The 26878-nt window shown below is 48.1% G+C and overlaps 2 protein-coding genes across 2 annotated transcripts in view; one reads left to right on the top strand and one right to left on the bottom strand.

Annotated features, from left to right (window-relative positions):
• The window catches only part of pdcd6 (programmed cell death 6), a 30588-nt gene extending 12305 nt beyond the window's left edge, over positions 1 to 18283 (bottom strand). Inside the window, exons 1-4 of the mRNA XM_072509842.1 lie at positions 18095 to 18283; positions 4705 to 4766; positions 2328 to 2372; positions 1350 to 1508 (exon numbers count right to left, since the gene is read on the bottom strand). Coding sequence (XP_072365943.1) covers positions 1350 to 1508; positions 2328 to 2372; positions 4705 to 4766; positions 18095 to 18189 — 361 coding nt within the window. The 5' untranslated portion in view covers positions 18190 to 18283. The remainder of the gene's footprint in view (positions 1 to 1349; positions 1509 to 2327; positions 2373 to 4704; positions 4767 to 18094) is intronic.
• A 72-nt stretch (positions 18284 to 18355) lies between these two features.
• pigm (phosphatidylinositol glycan anchor biosynthesis, class M) overlaps positions 18356 to 26878 on the top strand; it is a 31479-nt gene continuing 22956 nt past the window's right edge. The window contains exon 1 of the mRNA XM_072509841.1: positions 18356 to 18797. Within this exon, the coding sequence (XP_072365942.1) occupies positions 18573 to 18797 (225 nt within the window). The 5' untranslated portion in view covers positions 18356 to 18572. The remainder of the gene's footprint in view (positions 18798 to 26878) is intronic.

Here is a 26878-nt window from a genome sequence, read left to right as displayed (position 1 = left end):
TCGATTCCGGCTTGGGTCACTGTCTGTGCGGAGTCTGCCCGTCCTCCCCGTGTCTGCGTGGGTTTCCTCCGGGTGCTCCGGTTTCCTCCCACAGTCCAAAGATGTGCGGGTTAGGTGAATTGGCCAATGATGAATTGCCCTTAATGTCCAAATTGCCCTTGGTGTTGGGTGGAGGTGTTGAGTTTGGGTAGGGTGCTCTTTCCAAGAGCCGGTGCAGACTCAAAGGGCCGAATGGCCTCCTTCTGCACTGTAAATTCAATGATAATCTATGATTAATCTAGGACAAAGGTTCGGCACAACATCGTGGGCCGAAGGGCCTGTTCTGTGCTGTATTTTCTATGTTCTATGAAATCGCTGGCTTTGAAAGCAGACCAAGGCAGGCCAGCAGCACTGTTCAATTCCCGTACCAGCCTCCCCGAACAGGCGCCGGAATGTGGCGACTAGGGGCTTTTCACAGTAACTTCATTTGAAGCCTACTTGCGACAATAAGCAATTTTCATTTTATTTCCAATCCCATTACAGGAGCTGGTCGAATTAAAAATATGGAATTGAAAGCCAATTTCTAATTGTGACCATGAAACTATCAAATGTCATAAACACTCATACTCAGAAGGAAATTTGCTGTCTTTAGTCAGACCTACATTTATTTCCAAACACAGCAATGTGGCTGATTCTTAACTGCCCTCTGAAAGAGGCAGCAAGCTACACGTTCAAGGGCAATTAGGGATGGGCAACAAATGCTGGCTGAGCCAGCGACGCTCACATCCCATTAAAGAAAAAAGAACAGAGTTGATGAGTATCTTTAATTACAGGTCAGTGCCACATGCTTGATCGATCTTTACATTCGCTGAGTATTCCAATTGAAAAACCAACAAAATTGGGAGCAAGTTATCGAAGTGCTAAATGGCGAGATTACCAATGTCCATCTGGTCACTGCAGGAAAACCTGGGTCATGTGAGTGGTCACCTTGGGTAGAGGGTGTAGGGTCTTCTATTGTGCTCCAATTGCACATTCAAACTATTGTTGTTCCAATTATACGATACTGCATACATAAAAAAGTTTCTGCCAGCATTACACTGCAGAAAACATTCTCAACCCAAAAAAAGGGTTCTTAAAAAATACATGGGAGTTTAAAATGTTGCATTTCAATCTCTTGTTCTGGTCAATTAAAACTCATCACCACCCCTTATTGACTGACAAGATTTGCAACACATTGAGATCTCTACTCTAGCTAACCAAAAACAGAAATCTGAAGACAAACGTTCTCCAACTTCTTCTTGCTGTTTTACTCCACTTTCCATTTCAAAAATGCAAACTCATTACCAGTCAGATTCTTTTAAGTAACTTACCAAAACCTGATAATGCCTGTTTAAGTTCATTTTTGTCAATGAAATTAGAGTTGTCTCGGTCATAAGTTCGAAAGATGTTCTGCCAGTCATTTATGTACTTCCAAAGACCCATGAATTCATTGAAATCCACTCCTCCTCTATTATTCCGGTCAAACATTCCTGTGTTTACAATAAAACTAAAACGTGTCATTGTGTAATAATATTTAATGTGGAGCCATATTAGTCAACGATGAATATCTGAAGTATCAATGTAAAAAGAACTTCACATCAACTGGAGAGGAGAGTTAAATTACCATTCACCTGCTAATTCATTACTACGTAGCTCCGAGTAGGCTGGAAACATCAGAGAATAATGCTATTATGCCCTTATGATTTGATGGCTAGGTTTCAAACCTGCAAACCTACACACTCGCTCCATGCTGCATAATTTCTATGCTTTTGGTTTCTTTAGACAATAAGTTACGAACGGGCCATGGATTTATACTAGAAACAGAATCACAAATGTGCAATTAACAATTGACATCCCCATTGCAAACCTTTAAAAGTGATCCCCTCTTTGATTTGATCCATTGGTCGGCTGACCTAATATTGCTCCGTGGAAGGTATCATGGATTGTTATTCCTGGGCAGATGGTCAGGAATATCATCCCAGCATTCAAACAATGTTGAATATCATTCCAAAGTAATCTTTAGTTCTGACTTCCAATGCACATGGTTGGTACAGAGAGAAGATTTGTGTTAAGATCTAATCCTTTGTAAACCATCAGGCTCACAGCCATTAACTACTGTCAACCCCGGATAGCATTACGTCCCATGGCCTCCTTCCCCTACCGCCTCCTCTGTACATTTACACATTTTCTTGCATTTAATATAGGGCTTTTCCCAACAGCTTTAGAAACAACTAACACAGCATTAATACTTTTGCTCAAAAATGACAGCTCACTGATCAACAAATGAAATGGAATGAACCGATGTTTACCTATGATGGACTTGACAGTTTTTGGATTGAAGGGTGTCCACGTTCCTGACAAAGAAAAACAGAAATTCTGATTTAGGAGGTGTAACGCCTTTTTTATTCCTTGCATATCAACTAGGACGGAGGAAGTAATGGGCAAATCAATCCCAAGAGGGGTGGCACAGTGGTTAACACGGTTGCCTCACAGCTCCAGGGACCCGGGTTCAATTTCAGCCTTGGGTGACTGTGTGGGGTTTGCACTTTCTGCCCGTGTCTGTGTGGGTTTCCTCCCACAGCCCAAAGATGTGCAGATTAGGTGGATTGGCCATGCTAAATTGCCCCTTAGTGTCCAAAGGTTAGGTGGGGTTACTGGGATAGAGTGGAGACATGAGCTTAAGTCGGGTGCTCTTTCCAAGGGCCGGTGCAGACTCGATGGGCTGAATGGCCTCCTTTTGCACTGTAAATTTTATATAATTCAGAGGCGTGAATATGCCCAGGAATTAGATGATCGTCATTGCACCACTTGCACTTGATCTTGCTGCTCTCATCCCCAAATGCAACATCAAAAACACCCATGCATCTGGGTTCTGTATTCTTTTGTCTAATCATGAAATAAAAGTCACAAGTCATTTTTATGGCAGTCAACTCTTCTTCGACTTAGTGGCTTTCTGATCTCTCTAACGCTTGGCTCAAATCACCCCTGAATTTGTCTAGCAAACCACCAGCACTAGTTCATTCAAGCTCAAATTCGGTGCTGCTAAAATATTGGCTTGGGCTGCCAAGTGGCAAGTTACATTTGCGCCACACAAGTGCCAGACAATGAACATCTCCTACAATAGAGCATCGAACCATAATCTCTTGACCATCGTTGAATCACCCACAATCAACATCCTGGGGGTTACCATTGATCAGAAACTGAACTGGACTAATCCTACGGCGAGCAACACACCTCCTGACCCTCCAAAGCCTGTCCACCATCTACAAGGCACAAGTCAAGAATGTAATGGAACACTCTCCACTTGTCTGGATGTGCAGCTCCAACAACACTCAAGAAGTTCGCCACCATCCAGGACAAAGCAGCCTGCTTCATTCATCCCCTTCCACAAACATTCAAATCCTCCACCACCGACTAACAGCCATGTGTACCATCTACAAGAAGCACTGCAATAACTCAGCAAGGTTCCTTAGACAGCACCTTCCAAACCTGCTACCACTACCACCTCGAAGGACAGGAGCAGCAGATATCTGGGAACCCCACAACTTGGAGGTTCCCCTCCAAGTCACTCTACACCCTGGTTTGGAAATATATTGCCATTCCTTCACTGTTGCTGGGACAACATCCTGGAACCCCCTCCCTAATAGCATAGTGGGTGTACCTACAAGGAGTGCAGCAGTTCAAACAGGCAACTCCCACATCCCCCAAGTAAATAAAAAAAATTTGGATTAGGATTTCAATTCTCTCATGGCAGGATTAACTTTGTTTTACACACAAATAAAACTAATTGTCACCACAAAGAATTTGTTTAAACGTCTTGGTTAATAAACATGTGAATATATTGATGTAGAGCTTATCAAACAATTCCCACCTGGTTTTAATGAAAATAATACAGCATCTATTTTACAAGTGTAAAGTTAGATTGAAGCCACATCTACCAGTTCAATTGCATGCGTTTGGGATATTGCTGTGCCAACTGACTGCATGTGTGACCACGTTGTTTGTAATTATTTCACTTCAAAAGTAATTCATTGGCTGTGAAGTGCTTAGGAACATCTTGAGAACGTGAAATGTGGTTCATTAATATAAGTTCTTTACTCTTTTCTCTCCCTCCTCTCTCCCCCCCCACCACCAATCCAAACTTTGATTATATATTGAATAAAAATTAGTTTAAAAATTAAAAGACTTATTTTGTAAATGTACATGTTTTACAGCGCGGCAAGGTAGCACAGTGGTTAGCACTGCTGCCTCAAAGCACCGAGGACCCGGATTCGATCCCGGATCACTGTCCGTGTGGAGTTTGTCCATTCTCCCCATGTCTGCATGGGTCTCACATCCACAATCCAAAGATGTGCAGGGTAGGTGGATTGGCCATGCTAAATTGTCCCTTAATAACAGATTTTCTAATTCAAAAAAATTGAAAGTACATGTTTTACACAAAAGCCAAAGCAATAACTTTTGATCGCGTAATGGTGAACTGATCGCTTGGTTCTACTTTACATTGGCATTTAAAAAAATTCATATCCATTACTTCATCTTCTGCATAAGCCAGCATTGCTAATTTCCATTTATCTCACATTGTTACAAAATATAAGAATTGACATTGCTTTAATACCATGACACTCAATCAATGACACATTGTTCTCAGGAAGGACAAAATTTAACAGTTTGAATGTGCTGTCTTACCATTAGATAAAGCCTGCTGAAGCTCACTTTCAGATATAACGCCACTTCGGTCTCGATCAACCCTGAAACAAACAATGAAAGCATGAATAAATCTGTAAAATGTAACAAGAGTACCATTTATACTTTTACGGACTCCACTCACACCCTTTTCCAGACCAACAAGTCACGACTCTATCTAACATTGTCCCAACAGGCAGCTTGGCCAAGATTCCAAGTCTGTGGGAACATACTGTAACACTTTGTGTCTTTGTTCGTGACAGAGATTTAGGGGAACTGAAGAATGGAAGTGGTGATTTTAAAAACTGCAGAGAGAACTTCAAGTGGCGGCCATGGAGTGGTTGCATAATCCATGGTTCCCCCACTCAAGGTGGATTTTTTTGGTCCTTCCCCACCGGTATGGGGGTCTTTTTGAGGGTGAAAGGTTTGAGAGTGCCCAGGGACGGTAATACTCCTCTGGCGAGTCTGGTGCATGGATCAGAGAACAAAAAGTGCAACGAGAAAGCGAGCAGCTGGAGCAGGGCAGTTATCATGATTGCCACAGGTCAACATGGCGGAGGGCAAGGGGGTAGCACTGTCCGCCCAGTGGTCGACGGAGCAACTGGTGGAGGTTTTTAAACACTACGTTCCAGCAGCAGAGAAAGGAGGCCTCAGATGACCTGGCTAAAGTAGTGGAGCCGCTTAGGGCGGTGAATGAGAAAGTGGGACAGAGGCTGGAGGCTCAGGGCCTGGCGATTCAGAAGGTGGAGCAAGTGGTGGAGGAACACGAGGAGCCGATGTTCCGCTGGCAGCGGAGTTAGGGATGGTGGTGGACAGTCAGAAGAGGCGGAGAGAGAAGTTGGAGGACCTGGAGAATCGCTCCAGACAATATAATCTGAGGATAGTTGGGATGCCCGAGGCTAGAGGGAGCAGACACCACCAAGTATGTGGCGAGGATGTTGGAGCAGTTGATGAGGGAAGGGGCATTCCATCAGCCCCTTGAGATGGATGGGGTGCACAGGGAGCTGAGACGGCTGCAGGTGGGTTGCCGCCAAGGGCAATGGTGGTGCAGTTGCACGGATTCTTGGACAAGGAAAACATTTTGCAGTGGGCGAGGCAGACCAGGAGGTGCACCTGGGAAGGGAGAGAGCTATGGATCTACCAGGACCTGAGAGCAGGCCTGGTGAAGAGGAGAGCCGGGTTCAACCGAGTAAGGCTGTCCTCTTCAAGAAGGGAGTGAAGTTTGGGGTTCTGTACCCATCCCGCTTGTGGGTGACTCATCAGAAGCAGGAGTTTTATATGGCTCGCCGGAGGAGGCAATGGACTTTATGAGAGATCATGGACTGGGAAGCGTGTGAGGACACTGAACTTTGAGAGGAGTCTGGGGTGGGTTTCAACAGGAAAGCAGAGACGGTGAGTGTGTGCTTTTTGTTCTTCTTTGGTGGTTGGTTGGATAGGAGGGCGATGGGAAGTTTAGAGGCCCTGGACCGGGGCCACCATGCAAGCTGGGCGGGCTAGTTAACAGAAGTGAAGTGGGCTCAAGGTGGATTTTGTTGGTCCTTCCCCACCAGTATGGGGGTCCAAAGATGTGCAGGTTAGGTGGATTGGCCATGATAAATTGCCCTTAGTGTCCAAAATTGCCCTTAGTGTTGGGTGGAGGTGTTGACCTTGGGTAGGGTGCTTTTTCCAAGAGCCGGTGCAGACTCAATGGGCCGAATGGCCTTCTTCCGCAATGTAAATTCTATGATAATCGATGACAAAGGTTCGGCACAACATCGTGGGCCGAAGGGCCTGTTCTGTGCTGTATTTTTCTATGTTCTCTATGTTCTATGGGCGGTTGCCAGGAGGAAGACGTGGTTCTTTGTTTGGGGGTGGAGGGATTCAGGAGTCTGGTAAAAGCAGGGAAGAAGCTGTTTTTAAACCTGTGAGTGCATGTTCTCAGACTTTTGCATCTCCTGCCCGATGGAAGAAGTTGGAAGAGAGAATAACCTGAGTGGGAGGGGTCTTTGATTATGCTGCCCGCTTTCCCCAGGCAGTGGGAGGTATAGACAGAGTCAATGCATGGGAGGCGGGTTTGCGTGATCGACTGGGCTGTGTTCACGACCCTATAGTTTCTTACGGTTTTGGGCCGAGCAGTTGCCATACCAAGTTGTGATGCATCCAGATAGGATGCTTTCTCTGGTGCATCTGCAAAAATTGGTAAGATTCATTGTGGACATAATAATAATTTTTTTTTCGAATATAAATTTAGAGTACCCAATTATTTTTTTCCAATTAAGGGGCAATTTAGCATGGCCAATCCACCTAATCTGCACATCTTTGGGTTGTGGGGGTGAAACCCACACAGACATGGAGAGATTGTGCAAACTCCACATGGACATTGACCCAGGGCCAGCATTCGAACCCGGGTCCTCAGCGCCGTAATCCCAGTGCTAACAACTGCACCACAGGCTTCTCTGGGGACATAATAATCTTTATTATAACAAGACAGCTTGTTATACGGCAATGAAGTTACTGTGAAAACCCCATATTCGCCACATTCCGGTGTCTGTTCAGGTACACGGAGGGAGAATTTAGAATATCCAATTCACCTGACAGCACGTCTTTCAGGACATGTGGGAGGAAATCCACGCAGACACAGGGAGAACGTGCAGACTCTGCACAAACAGTGACCCAAGCCAGGAATCAAACCTGGGACCATGGAGCTGTGAAGCAACAGTGCTATCCACTGTGCTACCGTGCTGCCCATTTCCTTAGATTCTTGAGGAAGTATAAGGCATTTGGTTCTCTATCTCCCTCCTGTACTCTTACTCATCGTTGTTCGAGATCCAACCCACCAGTCGTGTCATCAGCAAACGTGCAGATGGAGTTTGAGCCAAATTTTGTCACACAGTTGTCCCTTTGTGCTTTGATTTCCGAAGCATTTGCCCATTTAGAAAATAGCCTATGCCTAAATTCCTTCTTCCAAAGTGCATTACCTCACACTCTCCCACACTGTATTTCATTTGCCACTTCATTGCCCACTCTCCTAGCCAGTCCAAATTCTTCTGCAGCCCCCTTGCTTCCTCAATACTACCTGACCCTCTACAGATCTTTGTATCATCTGCAAACTTAGCATGTGCCTTCAGTTCCTTCTTCAAGATCATTAATATATATTGTGAAAAGTTGTGGTCCCAGCACCGACCAGAGTCACACCATTAGTCACCGGCTGCCATCCTGAAAAAGACCCCTTTATCACCACTCTCTGCCTTCTGCCAGTCAGCCAATCCTCTACCCATGCCAGGATCTTATCCTTTTAACACCATGGGCTCTTAACTTATTTCAAAAACTCCTATGTGGCACCTTGTCAAAGACCTTCTGGAAATCTAAATAAATCACATCCACACCTTTGTCTAACTTCCTTGTTACCTCCTCAAAGAATTCTAACAATTTGTCAGACATGACCTCCCTTTGACAAAGCCGTGCTGACTCAGTCCTATTTTACCATGCACTTCCAAGTTCTCCGTGATCGCATCTTTAATAACGGACTCTAAAATCTTACCAAGTCAGGCTAACCGGCCTATAATTTCCTGTCTTCTGCCTACCTCCCTTCTTAAACAGTGGTGTTACATTTGCCACCTTCCAGTCCTCTGGGACCCTTCCTGCTTCCAGTGATTCCTGAAAGATCACCACCAATGCCTGCACAATCTCCTCAGCTATCTCTTTTTGGACCCTGGGATGTGGTCCATCCGGTCCAAGTGACCTATCCACCTTCAGACCTTTCAGTTTTCCCAGAACCTTCTCCTTAGTGATGGCCACTGCACTCACCTCTGCCCCCTGGTTCTCCTGGAGCTGACATCCCACTGGTGTCTTCCACCGTGAAGATTGATACAAAGTAACTATTCAGTTTGTCTGCCATTTCTTTGTTTCCTATTATTACTTCTCCAGCCACGTTTTCCAGTGGTCCAATGTCGGTTTCTGCCGCTCTCTTACCTTTTATATATTGAAAGAAATTCTTCCTATCTTCTTTTATATTACTAGCTAGCTTGCACTCATATTTCATCTTCTCTCCCCTTATTGCTTTTTTAGTTGTCCTCTGCTCACTTTTTAAAAAAAATTTAGAGTACCCAATTCATTTTTTTTTTTACAATTAAGGGGCAATTTAGTGTGGCCAATCTATCTACCCTGCACATCTTTGGGTTGTGGGGGCGAAACCCACGCAAACACGGGGAGAATGTGCAAACTCCACACGGACAGTGACCCAGAGCCGGGATCGAACCTGGGACCTCGGCGCCGTGAGGCAGCTGTGCTAACCACTGTGCCACCGTGCTGCCCTCTGCTCGCTTTTAAAGGATTCCCAATCCTCTGGCTTCCCACTAATCCATGCCAGTTTGTTTGCTTTTTCTTTTGCTTTTATGCTGTCCTTGACTTCCCTCGTCAACCATGGAGGCCTCGACCTGCCCTTAGCATGTTTCCTCCTTGGGATGAATTTCTGCTGTGCATCCCGAACAACGCCCAAAAACTCCTGCCATTGCTGTTCCACTGTCTTCCCTGCTAGGCTCCTTTTCCAATCAACACTGGCCAGCTCCTCCCTCATGTCTTTGCAGTTACCTGGATGAGGGGGTCTGTGGGCAGGTGAGGGGTGCCATTCGGGGATCTGTGGAGGTGAATGATACGGGGGAGTTCACAGACATTACCATTGTAGTTAGAGGGAAGTTTATTTTGATTTGGGCGCACAGGAATTTGGATTTGTCACGTGTACCGAGGTACAGTGGAAAGTATTGTTCTGCGTACAGTCCAGACAGATCCTTCCATACATGAAAATACATAAATACACATAGGGACAGGCAACGGGTGAGCATACGAAGTTTAGTACTACTCAGTAGAGAAGATGTGCGAAGAGATCAGTTCAGTCAACAAGAGGGTGAAGGTTGCTTCATAAGATCTTGAGCGTGGATCAGGGGTACTCGGTACCGCCTGAGGAGGGGTTGTTGAAGTACAGACAGAGGCTCCAAATGGAGTTTGGGTTAGCGTCGATGGGAAGGCGGCGGGGCAGTTGCAGAGGGCCAGTGTATGGGTATGGGGAGAAGGCAAGTAGGATGCTGGCCCATCAGTTGAGCATGCAAGCAGTAGCAAGGGAGATTGGTGGAGTGAGGGTTGTAGGGGGTAAGGCGGTGATGGATCCAGAGGGGGCGGGCGGGGGGGGGGGGGGGGGGGGGGGGGGGGGGGGGGGGGGGGGAAGAGAGAAAGAGAATGGGACATTTGAGACCTTCTATAGGAGGCTTTATGAGTTGAAGCCCTAGAAACGGGGGGTGGGTTCTTGGAAGGGTTGGAGTTTCCCCAAGGTGGTGGAGGGGTAGGCGCAGGGCCTGAAGGTCCCGATTGGGCTGTGTAAGGCATAAGGGTGGTGCAGGCGGGAAGGCCCCAGGTCTGGACAGGTTCCTAGTGGAGTTTTATAAGTGTGGCACAAAGCTGGGACCATTGCTGGAGAGGGGGTATGATGAGGCGAGGGAAAGGGAGGGGGGAGGGGGGGGGGGGCCGGGGGAGACTCCCCCCAACTTTGTCACAGGCCTCTATCTGTCCGATTTATAAAAAGGATATGGACTCGGAGCAGTGTGGATCACACCGCTCAATATCGTTGTTGAATACCGATGCCAAGCTATTTGAAAGGTGCTTGCATCACAGATTGAGGACTGCATGCCGGGGTTGCTTGGGGAAGATCAGGCAGATTTTGTGAAAGATAGGCAGTTGTCAGCAAATATCCAGAGGCTACTTAACGTGATTATGATGCCTATGGCGATGGACGTGGAAAAGGCTTTTGATTGGATCGAGGTGTTGGGAAGGTTCAGCTCGGACAGGAGTTTGTGGATTGGGTCCGGTTGGTGTATAAGGGCAAGTGTGAGGACGAACCGAGTGAGCTCGGGGTACTTCAGGTTACACTGTGAGACAAGGCTGGGGTGCTCGCTCTTCCCATTGCTTTTTGTCTTGGTGATGGAGCCACTGGCAATGGCGCTGAAGGACTGAGCCGGGGGCAGGGGGGGGGGGGGGGGGGGCATAGGATTTCACTGTACACAGATGGTCTGTTATTATGGGTTTCGGACCCCTTGGGCTGCATGGGGGGGGGGGGGGGGAGAATTAGCCGGTTTTCGGGATATAAATTGAATATGGGAAAGAGTGAGGCGTTTCTGATCAATGCTAGGGGGCAGGAAAGGAGGTATGGGGAGTTGCCGATTAGGGTGGCAGAGACGGGCTTTAGCTACTTTGGTATCCAGGTGGCACGGAGCTGGACCCAGCTGCATAAGTTGAACTTGTTCCGATTGGTAGAGGGGATGAAGATGGATTTTAGGAGGTGGGATGTTTTACCGTTTACTGGCAGGGTGGGTGCAGCCAGTAAAAATAACTGTGCTGCCCAGGCATTTGTTTGTGTTCCAGAACCTCCTTATCTTTGTCCCTAAATCGTTTTTCAGGAAAGTTAATGTGTTGATCTCGGTGTTTGTGTGGGCAGGGAAGGCCCCGCGGGTGCAGAAGCCTTTTCTGGAACTGGGATGGGGCAGGCATTGTGGAATATGGTAAATTATCGGGCTGCAAACATTGCGTTGATGAGGAGTTGGGCCGTGGAAGAGAGCTCAGTTTGGGGATGGGTGGAAGCAGCATTGTGTAGGGCTTGAGGGCATTGTTGCTTCCGTTACCGCTACAAAAATATTCAATTAGTCCAGTGGTGGTGTCAGCTTTGAGGGTGTAGGGGCAATGTAGGCAGCACTTGGGGTTAGAGTGTATGTCATTGTGGGTGTCTATTTGTGATAATCATAGGTTTCTGCCGGCAAGGCTGGATACGAAGTTCCGGGGGTGGCGGCAAGCAGGGATTGAGTACTTCAGGGACTTGTTTATGCGTGCAAATTTGCAGGGCTGGAGGAATTGCTTGAATTGTCTAAGAGGAATGAGTTTAGGTACCTATAGGTTCAGGATTTGTGAAGAGAGAGGTGTCGTCCTTCCCAAGGTTGCTGCCTCCAGTGCTGCAAGATAGGCTTCTGTCAGAGGACGAAATTGGGGAGGGGAAGGTATCAGATATTTACAAGGAACTGATGGGAGGGCACCCTGGTGGAGGATATTAAGCACAAATTGGAGGAGGTGGGGGGGCAGGAAATAGCTGAGGTTTTGCAGAGGGTGAATGCACCCTTGTCATGTACGAGGTTAAGCCTCATCCAATTTAGAGTGGTGCATAGGGCCCACATGACTGTGGAGAGGATAAGCTGTTTTTTTTGAGGGAGTGGAGGATAGGTGTGGATGGTGCGCGGGGGTGGGCGGCCTGCAAATCACATCTACATCTTTTAGGCATGTCCAAGGTTGAGGGGCTTCTGGCAGGGCTTCTCGGATGTTACATCCAAGGTTCTGGGGTGAGGGTTTCCCTGAATCCAGAGGTGGCGGATGGAGGAGACAAGAGAAGAGGCCAATGTTGGTCTTTGCCTCCCTGATAGCCCGGAGATAGATTTTGTTATGTTGGAGGGACTTGGAACCACCGAAGGCAGGATGTGGGTGAGCGACCTGGCAGAACTTTTGAGGTTAGAGAAGATCAAGTTTACTCTGCAGGGCTCGGTAGAAGAGTTCATTTGGAGGTGGAGACCGTTCACTAATTTATTCAAGGAGGATTGGGTGGGGGTGTTTAAAAAGGGGAAGGCATGACATGGTTGAGCGTCAGGGGGGCTGATGTGATGTTCTTTTGATATTTTGTATATTTATATTTTGTTGAAAAGCATTGAACAAAAATATCTTTAAAAACCTGCAGAGAAGTTGAACTATGCCAAAAGCAAGAGTCTTCCCCTGTATTTTGGTGCCTTAAATTTCTTTTATTTGGGGTCTTGGATAGGAAGAGGAAGCCCTAATAGATGACTCAATAATAAATCTGCAACAAATCTGGTTCACTACAAAATATTTGCCTTCAATTCTGACATAGATCGTTTCAATTTCAATAGGGTTCAATAGCAAGATAATAGTGCAAGGTGTGGAAAAGCTACAATTACCCAGAATGAGCAATATTAATAAGATAAAAAATACTATGGCTTGCAAACTTTTCCAAGGTGAGCACATCCATAAATCACATTAGTAATAAAAACAAACAAGACAAAAAGATATTAATTTCTAAAAAAGGAAATGAAAACTCTTAAAAACAGTTAAACTTCAATGAAAACCTGTTCACCAAATGACTGAAAAGAGAAAGGGAAGTGAATATTCACCCAACAATAGCAAGTAAATGAATTTCAAATCTCAACCGTGACAAGAACACCCCCGCACAAAATTGTCACAATGAACGATGCATTCTATCAGCTAATTAAGGGAATGCTAAAAGCAGATATTTTGAACTAGATGTTCGATAACAGACTACCAGGCTTCAAAAACGCTCACAAAAGATATTTACTCCAAATTAGTGAAAACACCTCCGATCTCAACCTGTGCCTAAGGGTCTTCATAATCGTGCTGTAGGTTGGTGAGGTTCCATTGGAATGGAAACAAAGTGTACTTTTTTTAACCTAGTAACCAAACTAATCCACACAACTCAACCTCTTTCCCTGAAATGCAGTTCAGCATTGATTTTTCTCATTGTCAATGCCCAATGCATTTGTACACTTAACTTGGTTTATTAGATACATCCAGTTAAACTCACTGGAAACCAATAAAATGGATGATCTTTGGAGAATCCCATTTACTTTTGTTCTAATTTAGATTAGAGAAGCTCAATTGTGATGATCACAGAAAATTAATGCATCTCAAGACACGTGTACCACTAGATAACCAATAAAATGGATGATCTTTAGAGAATCCCATTTACTTTTGTTCTAGTTTAGATTAGAGAAGCTCAATTGTGATGATCACAGAAAATTAATGCATCTCAAGACACGTGTACCACTAGATAACCAAATACTAACAAGGCTAATATGTACAGCAGAACTTGCAATGAAATATTTAGTTTATATTGCATGAAATTTTCACGTTATTACACCAAGTCTACAAATCATTCCTGCTTATCTGAAGTTAATTTAAATTACAGCACTAGATAATTTGAAATGCACCTCGAAGGACTGCAATTTTAATGCAAGTGTGTAATTAAAATTTTTGGATCATTCAAATCTGTGGGGCTGAGGGCAGGCAATAAAACTAAATTACCATGATAAACCAGCTCTATCCTAATTTAAGACCAAGCCACCAATTATGAATTACTTGCACTTAAAATAATTTGCAAGCTAAGTTTAACAGAAATACAGGTGTTTTGGAAAACAACTCGCAGTTCAACTCTAAAATTAAATTGTTTACTTTTGAGAAAAGCAGAATAGTTTATTGAAATAGAACAAGATCCAAGTAGACTATTTGCTGCCGTGAAAGAATTGCTACATTTAATTTGTTGCAAGTGGTCTTTTTAAGACGACACATTTATTCTTACAACATGGGAAATTTTTGAAAGGAATTTTCAAGGGTCATTGACAATCTGAAATGGAGCATCTTTTTGGTGTTACAACAGGACCTTCCTATTGGCATTCTGCACCAGCTATTCTGGTAGTCAGAAAGTGGATGATCAGACCTGCAGCTCAGGCTGGATTCAAGTTTCATAACTTTCAAACTTAAATGAATCATTAAGATACTCAGTCCTTACATCATATTGCCAAGTGGAACGCTGTATTTTCCATAATTAACCTCATTAAAGTATCAAATACAACTGCTATTACAGAAGTCTCCATGGTGCCTCTTTAATTGCTAGAAGTTAATCCTAGCATAACTAACATTGCTTAGCAATGGGAGAAAAATAACTAACTAGGTATTAAAGATCTGGTGCAGAAATTCAGTGGCCAAGGAGAGGGACATGACATGGGTGTTGGGGGTAGGGATTGGGTGTCTAGGACCTGTCAGCATAATGAAGGAGGAAGTGTTGGATATCTTAAAATGCATTAAGGTAGACAAGTCCCCAGGGCCAGATGGGATATACCCTTACTGTGTGTGTGTGTGTGGGGGGAAGAGGGGGAGCAAGAGAGGAAATAGCTGGGCCGTTAACAGTTATCTTTGCATTATTTTTGTCCACAGGTGAGGCTCCAGAGGACTGGAGAATAGCCAATGTTGTCCCTTTGTTTAAGAAGGGAAGCAGGGATAATACAGGTAATTGTAGGTCAGTGAGCCTGACGTCAGTAGTGGGGAAGCTGTTGGAGAAGATACTGAGGGACAGGATTTATTCACATTTGGAAGCAAATGGACTTGTTAGTGATAGGCAACATGGTTTTGTGGGGGAAGGTCATGCCTTAACAACTTGATTTTTTTTTGTGGAGGTGACAAAATTAATTGATATGGGAAAAGCTGTGGGTGTCGTCTACATGGACTTTAGTAAGGCGTTTGACAAGGTCCCTCATGGCAGACTAATATAAATTCGGGGTGTGCTAGTTAGATGGATAAAGAACTGGCTTGGCAACAGGAGACAGAAAGTAACAGTGGAAGGGAGTTTTTCAGAATGGAGATCTGTAACTAGTGGTGTTCCAGAGATCAGTGCTGGGGCTACTGTTGTTTGTAATAAATATATATATACACACACATGATCTGGAGGAAAATGTAGATGGTCTAATTAGCAAGTTAGCCAATGGCACTAAGATAGGTGGGATTGCAGATAGTGAAGGGGGCTATCAGAGGATACAGCAGAATATAGATAGATTGGAAAGTTGGGCAGATGGAGTCCAATCCGAACAAATGAGGGGCGATGCATTTTGGAAGATGAAATTCAAGTATGAATTATACAGTAACTGGCTGAACCCTTAGGAGCATTGACACAGAGGGATCTGGGTATTCAGGTCCATGGGTCTATGAAAGTGGCAATGCAGGTGGATAAGGTGGTCACGAAGAAATAAGACATGCTTGCCTTTCACCGGCCGGAGCATTGAGCACAAAGTTGGCAGGTCATGTTACAGTTGTATGAACCTTTGGTTAGGCCACATTTGGAATGTTGAGTTCCGGTCGCCACACTAACAGAAGGACATGGGTGCTTTGGAGAGAGTGCAACAAAGGTTTATCAGGATGTTGCCAGGTCTGGAGGGTGTTAGCGATGAGGAGAGGTTAAATAAACTCGGATTGTTTTTGTTGGAAAGACGGAGGCTGAGGGGAGACCTGATTACGGTCTACAAAATTACGAGAGGTATGGATAGAGTGAACACTCAGAAGCTTTTTCCCCAGGGTGGAAGTCTCAATTACAAGGGGGCACAAGTTCAAAGTGAGAGGGGGAAGTTTAGGAGAGAGATGCAGTGAAGGTTTTATACACAGAGGGTGGTGGGTGCCTGGAACACACTGCCAGTGGAGGAGGCAAGCACGCTAGCAACGTTTAAGATGCATCTTGATGAATGGGCAGGGATCAGAGGGATACAGATCGTTTTGGCAATAAGTAGTAGGTCTAAATAAGAAATCTGGATCGGCGCAGGCTTGGTGGACCGAAGGGCCTGTTCCTGTGATGTTCTTTGACAGAATGTACTCCCCAATCAATTTTTGCAATTCAATCTCATTCCAGAATAACTCAATCACACTAAAATTGATCAAAATGTAAGATCTTCAAAGGATGAAAAACTAAAGCGGTTTGCCAATGTAGTGTGAAAGTTAGAAATAATTTTCCTATGTAAGCTTGTTAAATGTTATCTTTTCATGCAAGCTCATGTTTTATACCCAATGCACCACTTGGCATATGCAAACTCAATGCTGTAAGGTTTTCAACCACTCATCGTCTCAATCAATCAATTTCTTTATTGTAAAGCCTAAAACTACACACAATGGTATTGATACAATTTCCCATTTATGGTTTTAACCATTAACAGATTGAGAAGATTTAGTCGAAAGTCTGTAGCGGAAGTCAGTAAACGTTTCGTGTTATTTAAAAGTTACACCAATTCACTCACTATTCAAGTGAAGAACCAAATCAGATCTCAAAACCTATTTACATCAAGTATGAACTCATGACAGAGCAAAACACAGGACAATACAATGGAACCACCTAAAGTGTTTCAATGTTTTTCCTTTTGCAGCTCCGCTGAAGAGAAAAATGAATGCTGGAATCCCACTGGTACTGACTTCCCTCCAGTGCCACAGGGAAAACACTCACTCTTTATTTGGGGAATAAAAAATGAGTGCTAATATGTAATTTTACTTTGAGGGCAGGTGCAAACAACATCCTCAGATACCCAATGCAAACAGGCTGTTCAACATAATCATGAAAGAGAAACAGAGGGGAAAATATTGTTGACTTCCTTTTCCAGAGACAAAGACCAACTGTAATATCCCCACTTCCTTAACTCAGCATATCAAGTTCAAACTGCAGATTTTGGTATGGTTTTGTACTACTGCATTTTACACCTACATGGAAATCTGAAAAGCATTACACAAAGTGCTTCCCATGCAATTATATATTGCAACCAACTATCTTGCTTTTCTTCAAAACAAGAGGTTCATGTTATTGGTTCACAGTGACTCATCTATCCTCCATACCCTGAACCTGGAACATTTCAAATAGTGGACTGAATTTACTTAGAAATACAAACAGAATCAGTTTTCAGTGCATCCCAAAATTTACATTTGCTTCTGTTTTGCGGAAAGCATTGAAACGATATCCTAGTAACCGAAAATCATAAACATTTCAGCGATCAGCATAACTTCAATTTATCTCTCTACTTGCCTTTAAAAGAATCGGGACCACCGCTCTAACCAAATTCATGGGTTTTGCCATAAACCTGTACTTTGCTTTAACTTCAGGTTTTTATATTAATACTTGTTTTGGCAATATAACTTTATGAACATCTAAGGTGTGGAAATAGACTATGTCGTACAACATAACAGTTAACCATAAACCTCATTCCAATCTCTCTCTTCTTTCCTCTTCCTCCCCCCCCCCCCCCCCCCCCAGCGCCCGAGGGGCCCAGCTTTCTTCACGACCTTACCCCCCCCCCCCCCAATACCCACCCTGAGAGCCCCATTCTCTCGCTCTCTCCCCCCACAGCCCACGTGAGGGCAGGCAGAGGCAGTCTCTTCCCCCAGTGCCCACCCGGGGGCGGGGGCAGTTTCTCTTACCTTCCCCTCCCCGTGCGCGCCATATTGGGGGGGGGAGGGGGGGAGGGGGTTGTATTCTCTCTTCTCTCCCTTCGCCCTGAGGGACATTCTCTCTTCTCCTCCACACCCCCTCTCCTCCCGCTCTGAGGAGGGGGGGGGGGGGGGGGGGAAAGTTTCTCTAAACCCGTCCCCACCCTGAGGAGAGCTCCATTCTCTAGGGGGGCATTCTCGCCCCACAGTGCACGCCACGAGGGTGGGGGGTCCAGTCTCTTTTCCTCCGTGCTTGGGCCGCCGGGCACCACCCCCACCCCACAAAAGCCCACCACACCCCTCTCGCCGTGTTCACGCTCCCTGCGTTAGACTCGGCCTGTTGATCCGTTACCTCTGGAAGACATTCCAGAGAAAGCCCTGGTCTTGGAGGCCGTTGTGCTGCTGCTGCTGCTGCTGCTGCTGCTGCGGCCGGTACTGATACGCCATCGGGGACGGTTAGCGCCACGAGCCAAAACACAGACCTCCTTCGCGCTGCCTCACGCCCCCCACAACCTGAACTTCCGCCAGCGTCACCTGACCCAGCCCCACCCACCTGGCGTCAACTGGCCCCGCCCCGCGTCAGCGTCGCCAGGTCCCGCCCCGCGCGGCGAATCGGCATATTGTGTTTTAATGGCGCCAGGTGGATTCTGACTGCCGCGGCCGTAAAATAATAAAACGGGAACATTTATTCCACCGCTCAGGAAATTATGGAAAGTGGAATCGGCTGGTGGGTCAGGGACTACTTGACCGGTTTCCTCAGGTTAAATCGTCCCGCTTTCAAATGTCAGCGGGGGTGACCTCCCCTTTAAACCCAGCTCTCGCCCTTTTAAATGAGCCGATGTAAACTTCCAGCAGTTAAAGGGGAGGTGGCGCCGCCGCTCTCCCTCTCAATGGGCCCGGCTCCCAGTCCCGGGCTCTCTGGCCTCTTTGCAGCCGCTCTCTGCCTCCGCGTCGGCCTGGTCTTTTATGGGCTGCACCAGGACCGCTCCATGCTGGTTAAGTATACGGATGTGGATTACCATGTCTTCACGGACGCCGCCAGATTCGTCACTCAGGTAAAACCGGTTCAATGACTGGCCCCTTTTACTTAGTGTGAAATAAAATCAAAGTGCTGGAAATAACTCAGCAGATCGATAGTTGATAGTAGATAATAAGGACTTTCATAGAATTTACAGTGCAGAAGGAGGCCATTCGGCCCATCGAGTCTACACCGGCTCTTTGAAAGGGCAACCTACCCAAACCACACCTCCACCCTATCCCCATAACCCAGTGAACCCACCCACCACTAAGGGCAATTTTGGACACTAAGGGCAATTTATCATGGCCAATCCACCTAACCTGCACATCTTTGGACTGGGAGGAAACCGGAGCACTCAGAGGAAACCCACGCACACACGGGGAGAGCGTGCAGACTCCGCACAGACAGTGACCCAAGCCGGGAATCGAACCTGGGACCCTGGAGCTGTGAAGCAATTGTGCTAACCACCATGCTACCCTATATTTTTTTTTCTCTGAAATATGTTGAGAGACTTGGCAGAAGAAATAAACAAATATTTGCCCCTTGTGGTAAACCACTATTGTATTGTACTGTTGTATTGTTACATTCCTGGGCTTGTCCCTGCTGGCTCCGAACCACTGTAGTATATATTATGTGTATTGTGGTAAACCACTGCCTGCTGACTCCGCCTCCCCTCAGGCTCGGTATAAAGGTGGCTAGTCTCCGCCGCTGCCTCAGTTCGGTATCCGAGGCCAGGAGGCTTTCTGTTTAGTTTATTAAAGCCTCAGTTACGTTCACCAATCGTCATGTGTTCATGTGATTGGCCATGATAAATTGCCCTTAGTGTCCAAAATTGCACATAGTGTTGGGTGGGGTTACTGGATTATGGGGATAGGGTGGAGGTGTTGATCTTGGGTCGGGTGCTCTTTCCAAGAGCCGGTGCAGACTCGATGGGCCGAATGGCCTCCTTCTGCACTGTAAATTCTATGATAATCATTGATGGCATATTGATTTAATAAACTAAATTACTAAGATGAATTCGTCGCTCAAGCCTGGTCTGGAGCTGGACCCACAGGCAGCCAACGCCACTGCAACATTCGAGCACTGGCTAAGCTGCTACGAAGCGCACCTCGGATCCTCCACCGAAGACTTCACCGACCTCCAAAAAAAGCAGATCCTCAATGCACTGGTGAGCTCGCAAGTCTTTCTTCTGGTCAGGGACACCCCCTCGTATACGGAGGCGATAATGCTGCTGAAAGGAGAATATGTGAAGCCTGTAAATGAGGTGTATGCTAGGCACCTTCTTGCCACGAGAAGACAACGCCCTGGGGAATTAGCAGAATTCCTGCGTGCCTTGCGGGTACTCAGCCGGAACTGTGATTGCCAGGCGGTATCGGCTACCCAACACGCGGACAGTTGATCAGGGACACTTATGTCGCAGGCATGAAATCAAGCTACATCCGCCAGCAATTGCTAGAGGAGGGTACACGCGGCCTTCCAGAGACAGTGCAGCTCTCAAACTCGCTGGAGGTGGCCTTCCAGAACATGGAGGCCTACACCTCCGACCGCGTGGCACCCTCGTGGGCGCCGCCATCATCCGACCCGAGTGCGGCGCAAGCCTGTGCCGCACAGCGGCCCGCCAACGCCGGAAGCCTGAAGTGCTACTTTTGCGGCCAGGGGAATCATCCCAGACAACGCTGCTCTGCACGGAACGCGACTTGCAACGGGTGTGGGAGGAAGAGCCACTTTGCGAAAGCCTGCCAGGCCCGATCTCTCCCTAAAACTTCTAGGCCCTGCAGCGCTGCCTGCTGCCTGTCGGGGCCGCCCCAGCTGCCGCACCACCCGCCATGTGCGACCCGTGGACGCTGCCATCTTCAATTTCGCCCGCCACATGCGACCCATGGGGGCCGCCATTTTTGACGTCGTCTTGCACTCCACCCGCCACACGCAACCCATGGGTGCCGCCATCGTGGGACCACTCCGCAGCCTCCAGGGAGCCCTGCTCACACGGTCGTACGCTGGCCGCCGCTACCTCCGACCGGCCTACCCATCACCGTCCGAAGCTCGCCTCCATCACGCTTGATCAGCCCCGGCCTCATCACCTCACAAAATCTGCGATGACCGTCAGGATCAATGGGCACGAGGCGGCCTGACTTTTCGACTCTGGGAGCACAGACATCTTCATTCACCCAGATACGGTAAGGCGCTGCTCCCTCCCAATGTTACCCGTGACCCAGAAAATCTCCCTGGCTTCCGGATCACATTCAGTAGAAATCCGGGGGTACTGTGTTGCGACCCTTGCTGTACAAGGCGTAGAGTACACTAACTTTAAACTCTATGCCCTTCTTCATTTCTGCGCTGCCCGATTACTGGGGCTCGACTTCCAGTGCCACCTCCAAAGCCTTACTTTACAGTTCGGTGGACCCCTGCCCCCCCCCCTCACCGTCTGTAGCCTCGCGACCCTTAAGGTTGTCCCACCCTTGCTCTTCGCTAACCTTACCCCGGACTGTAAGCCCGTCGCTACTAGGAGCAGACGTTACAGTGCCCGGGACAGGGCCTTTATCAGATCGGAGGTCCAGCGATTCCTACGAGAGGGGATCATTGAGGCTAGTACCGGCCCCTAGAGAGGCCAAGTGGTGGTCGTCAGGACTGGGGTTAAGCACCGGATGGTCGTCGACTACAGTCAGACCATCAACAGGTACACGCAGCTCGATGCGTACCCCCTCCCCCGCATATCTGACATGGTCAACCAGATTGCGCAGTATTGAATCTTCTCCACAGTTGACTTGAAGTCCGCATACCACCAGCTCCCTATCTGCCCGGAGGACCGCCAATTCACTGCCTTCGAGGCAGATGGCCGCCTCTACCTCTTCCTCAGGGTTCCCTTCGGCGTCACCAATGGGGTCTCGGTCTTCCAACGAGAAATGGATTGAATGGTTGACCAGTACGGGCTGCGGGCCACGTTCCCGTACTTAGATAATGTCACCATCTGCGGCCATGACCAGCAGGACCATGACGAAAATCTCCGGCACTTCCTCCACACCGCTAAACTCCTGAACTTCACCTATATTAAGGAAAAATGCATTTTCCGCACAACCCGCCTAGTCCTCCTCGGCTACGTTGTGGAAAACGGAGTCCTAGGGCCCGACCGCATGCGCCCCCTCCTGGAACTCTCCCTCCCCCACTGCCCCAAGGCCCTGAAGAGATGCCTGGGGTTCTTTTCTTACTATGCCAGGGGGTCCCCAATTATCCGGACAAGGCCCGTCCACTTACTAAATCTACCATTTTTCCCCTGGTGGCTGAGGCCCGCCTGGCCTTCAACCGCATCAAGGCAGATATTGCCAAAGCCGCGATGCAAGCTGTGGACGAGTCCATTCCGTTCCAGGTGGAGAGCGATGCGTCGGACTTTGCTTTGTCCGCTACCCTGAACCAAGCGGGCAGGCCCGTGGCTTTCTTCTCCCGTACCCTCTGTGCCTCCGAAATTCGACAATCCTCTGTCAAAAAGGAAGCCCAAGCCATTATAGAAGCTGTGCGACATTGGAGGCATTACCTGGCCGGCAGGTGATTCACTCTCCTCACTGACCAACGGCCGGTTGCCTTCATATTCAACAATGCACAGCGGGGCAAAATCAAGAACGACAAAATTCTAAGATGGAGGATCGAGCTCTCCACCTACAACTACGATATCTTGAATCGACCTGGGAAGCTCAATGAGCCCCCAGATGTCCTATCCCGTGGTACATGTGCCAGCGCACAAGTAGACCAACTCTGGGCCCTCCACAATGACCTCTGTCACTGGGGGGGGGGGGGCATCTGCTTTTTTCACTTTATCAAGGCTCGCAACCTGCCTTACTCCATCGAGGAGGTTAGGACCGTGACCAGGGACTGCCAGGTCTGCGCGGTGTGCAAACCGCACTTCTATCGGCCAGACAGAGCTCACCAGGTAAAGGCCTCTCGCCCCTTTGAGCGCCTCAGCATCGATTTCAAAGGGCCCTCGCCTCCACTGACCATAACGTGTACTTCCTCAACATTGTTGACGAATACTCAAGATTCCCCTTTGCCATCCCATGCCCTGGCATGACCTCTGCCACCGTCATCAAGGCCCTGCGCAGTGTTTTCACCTAGTTCGGGTTCCCCACCTACATCCATAGCGATTGGGGTTCGCCTTTCATGAGCGACGAGTTGCGTCAATTCCTGCTCAACAAGGGCATCGCCTCCAGCAGGACGACCAGCTACAACCCCCGGGGCAACGGACAGGTGGAGAGGGAGAACGCGACTGTCTGGAAGGCCGTCCTCCTGGCCCTACAGTCTAGAGGTCTGACTGTCTCCCGCTGGCAGGAGGTCCTCTCCGATGCGCTCCACTCAATCCGGTAGCTCCTGTGCACTGCCACCAATGAGACCCCGTACGAATGTATGTTTGCCTTCCCTCCGGGGTCTCCCTCCCGTCCTGGCTGACAGTCCCAGGGCCGTCCTCCTCCGGAAGCATGTGAGGAGCCATAAATCAGATCACTTCGTCGGGAAGGTCATGCTCCTCCATGCCAATCCACAATAGGTCTACGTGGCACAACATGACGGGCGACAGGACACAGTCTCCCTCTGGGATTTGGCACCTGCAAGTTCCCCAGCAACCATCACCACCACCCCCAATCCTACACCGTCTCCCTCCACCACTACCCAGTTACTTCAAGATCTGGCACCTGCAGGCCCACCGGCGGCCATCACACCCCCCCCCCCCCCCCCTCCACCGATTCAACTACTGCGTGAAGAAGAGGACAACTTGCTCGCCGGACGCACAGGTCTCGACACCGGTGCCCACACCACAGCCGGGACTGAGGCGATCACGGCGGAAGGTCAAGGCCCCTGACAGACTTGATCTTTAAGTCAAATTCACCCCAGCTGGACTCTTTTTTTTTTAACAGGGGGTGAATGTGGTAAACCATTATTGTATTGTACTGTTGTATTGTTACATGCCTGGGCTTGTCCCCCTGGCTCCGAACCACTGTAGTATATAATATATGTAATGTGGTAAACACTGCCTGTTGGCTCCGCCTCCCCTCAGGCTCGGTATAAAGGTGGCTAGTCTCCGCCGCTGCCTCAGTTCGGGATCCGAGGCCAGGAGGCTTTGTGTTTAGTTTATTATAGCTTCAGTTACGTTCACCACTTGTCGTGTGTTCATTGATGGCATATCACCCCTGTCTTCACTGTAGAGGATACAAACACCATTCCACTAATAGTAAATTGAGAGGTAGAAGGGAAAGGGGAACTCGGTGAAATTGTAACCACTAGGGAAGCCTTAATGAGCAAACTGATGGCTGACAAGTCTCCAGGTCCTGATGGACTTCATCCTAGGGTCATGAAGTAATAGATGTATCGGTGTTCATTTTCCAAAATTAGTAAGATTCTGGGAAGGTTCCATCAAATTGGAACGTAGCAAATATAACCACTCTATTCAAGAAGGGATGAAGGCTGAAAGCTATCGGCTGGTCAGCTTGATATCTGACATGGAGAAAGTGCTAAAATCGATGATTGAAGAGGTTATAGCTGGGGACTTCGAAATCTCAAGGTAATCGGGAAGGTTCAGCATGGTTTTATGAAAGGGAAATTGTAACCAATTTATTGGAGTTCTTTGAGGGAGTAACCTGCGCTGAGGATAAAGGGGAACCTGTAGATGAACTGTACTTGGGATTTCCAGAAGACATTTGATAAGGTGCCACATCAAATTTAATTGCGGGAAATAAAAACTGTTGTAGGCTAGCGGTGCCCAAACTTTGACTTGAGATCTTCTTTATCGACAGTGGTCCTCAATCTGTAATGCAAGTAAATGAGGACATTTTTGTGCTGTCGACCCTTACCTACTAGGAATTGGATTGTGACCCAAGGATAAAATCTTACAATAATGCAGTAAAGGCCACTTGTATTGCACAAGGCTTGTGCAGTCAACGGGCATAGATGGGAGTTAGATTTCATCAGCCTGGGCAAAATTTGAATTCAAAGCTACAAGACTGATGCCTAAACTGCTGCCAATCCAGCAAACACTCAAAAGTATTCTAAATACGTGCTAAACTGTATTCTGCCTTCAACCAACAGGAAGCACCTTGGGCAGGAGTTTTACAGCTGGCTTCACCAAAGAGGCACAACAATAAATATATAATTTAATTTCTAGCATATCAGTGGGCCATTAACTTCTATACATTGTGCCCCGGTGGCGAGTGTAGCCACGAATCGGAGGAGGTCCGAATACTTTCGGCTGTACCGGGGGACGAGGCAGGGGTGCCCCCTATCCCCCTTGCTATTTGCATTGGCAATTGAACCTTTGGCTATGGCTCTAAGGGAGTCCAGGAACTGGAGGGGGCTGGTCCGGTGTGGTGGGGGGGGGGGGAACACCGGGTTTCGTTGTATGCCGTTGACCTGTTACTGTATGTGGTGGACCCAGTGGGGGGGATGCCGGAGGTGATGCGGATCCTCCGGGAGTTTGGGGACTTTTCCGGGTATAAGCTCAACGTGGATAGAGTGAGCTCTTCGTGGTACACCCAGGGGACCAGGGAAGGGGGGTAGACGAGCTTCCACTGAAGAGGGCGGAAAGGACTTTTCGGTATCTGGGGATCCAGGTGGCCAGGAGCTGGGGGGCCCTACACAAGCTCAACTTGATGAGGCTGGTGGAGCAGATGGAGGAGGAGTTTAAAAGGTGGGATATGCTGCCACTCTCCTTGGCGGGTGGGGTACAGTCGGTGAAGATGACGGTGCTCCCGAGGTTCCTTTTTATATTCCAGGATGCCTCCCCATCCTGATCCCTAAGCCCTTTTTTAAGCGGGTCAGTAGGAGCATCATGGGATTCGTGTGGGCGAAAAAGACCCCGAGGGTGAGAAGGGTGTTTCTGGAGCGGAGTAGGGACAAAGGAGGGTTAGCGTTACCGAATCTGTGTGGGTATTACTGGGCTGCCAATGTGGCGCTGATACGCAAGTGGGTAATGGAGGGCAGGGGGTGGCGTGGAAGAGGCTGGAGATGGCGTCCTGTGTGGGCACGAGTCTGGGAGTGCTGGTGACAGCACCGCTGCCGCTCCCGCCGACTAGGTACACCATGAGTCCGGTGGTGGCGGCAACTTTGAAAATTTGGGGGCAGTGGAGGTGCCACAGGGGTGAGGTAGAGGCTTCGGATTGGTCCCCGATCCGGGAGAACCAATGGTTCATCCCGGGGAGAATGGATGGAGGGTTCCTGAGCTGGCACAGGGCAGGAATTAGAAGGATGGGGGACCTGTTTTTAGATGGGCCATTTGCGAGCCTTGGGGCGCTGGACAAAAATTTGGGCTTCCTCCCCGGAAATGCCTTCAGGTACATGCAGGTAAGGGCGTTTGTAAGACGGCAGGTGATGGAGTTCCCGCTGCTCCAGCACTCAGGATCCAGGATAGGGTGCTCTCGGGGGTGTGGGTTGGAGATGGCGTGGTCTCGGCGATCTACCCGGAGATGCAGGAGGAGGAGTAGGCCTCAGTGGAGGAGCTAAAGGGTAAATGGGAGGAGGAGATAGACGAGGGTACGTGGGCGGATGCCCTGGGTAGGGTTAATTCTTCGTCTTCTTGCGCCAGGCTTGGCCTGATACAATTTAATGTTCTTCACAGAGCGCATATGACAGGGGCGAGGCTGAGCAGGTTCTTTGGGGTGGAAGACAGGTGAGGGAGGTGCTTGGGGAGCCCAGCAAATCATACCCATATGTTCTGGGCGTGCCCGGCGCTGGATGGGTTCTGGAGGGGTATTGCGAGGACTATGTCTAAGGTGGTGAACACCCAGGTTAAGCCGAACTGGGGCTTAGCACTATTTGGGGTATCGGACGAGCCGGGAGTGCAGGAGGCGAAAGAGGCCGGTATTCTGGCCTTTGCGTCCCTGGTAGCCAGGCGGAGAATTCTGCTACAGTGGAAGGATGCGAGGCCCCCGAGCGTGGAAGCCTGGATCAGCAACATGGCAGGGTTCATTAAATTGGAGAGGGTAAAATTTGCAGTGAGAGGGTCTGTGCAAGGGTTCTTCAGTGGTGGCAACCGTTCCTAGACTTTCTAGCAGGGCGTTAGGATGTGGTCAGCAGCAGCAGCAACCCAGAGGCGGGGGGGTGGTACTTTGTGTTTTCTACTGTGTTTATTATTGCTTAATGGGG

This window comes from Scyliorhinus torazame, chromosome 6, assembly GCF_047496885.1.
Source record: "Scyliorhinus torazame isolate Kashiwa2021f chromosome 6, sScyTor2.1, whole genome shotgun sequence".
Lineage (NCBI taxonomy): Eukaryota > Metazoa > Chordata > Chondrichthyes > Carcharhiniformes > Scyliorhinidae > Scyliorhinus > Scyliorhinus torazame.
This window is presented reverse-complemented; position numbering and strand designations above follow the sequence as displayed.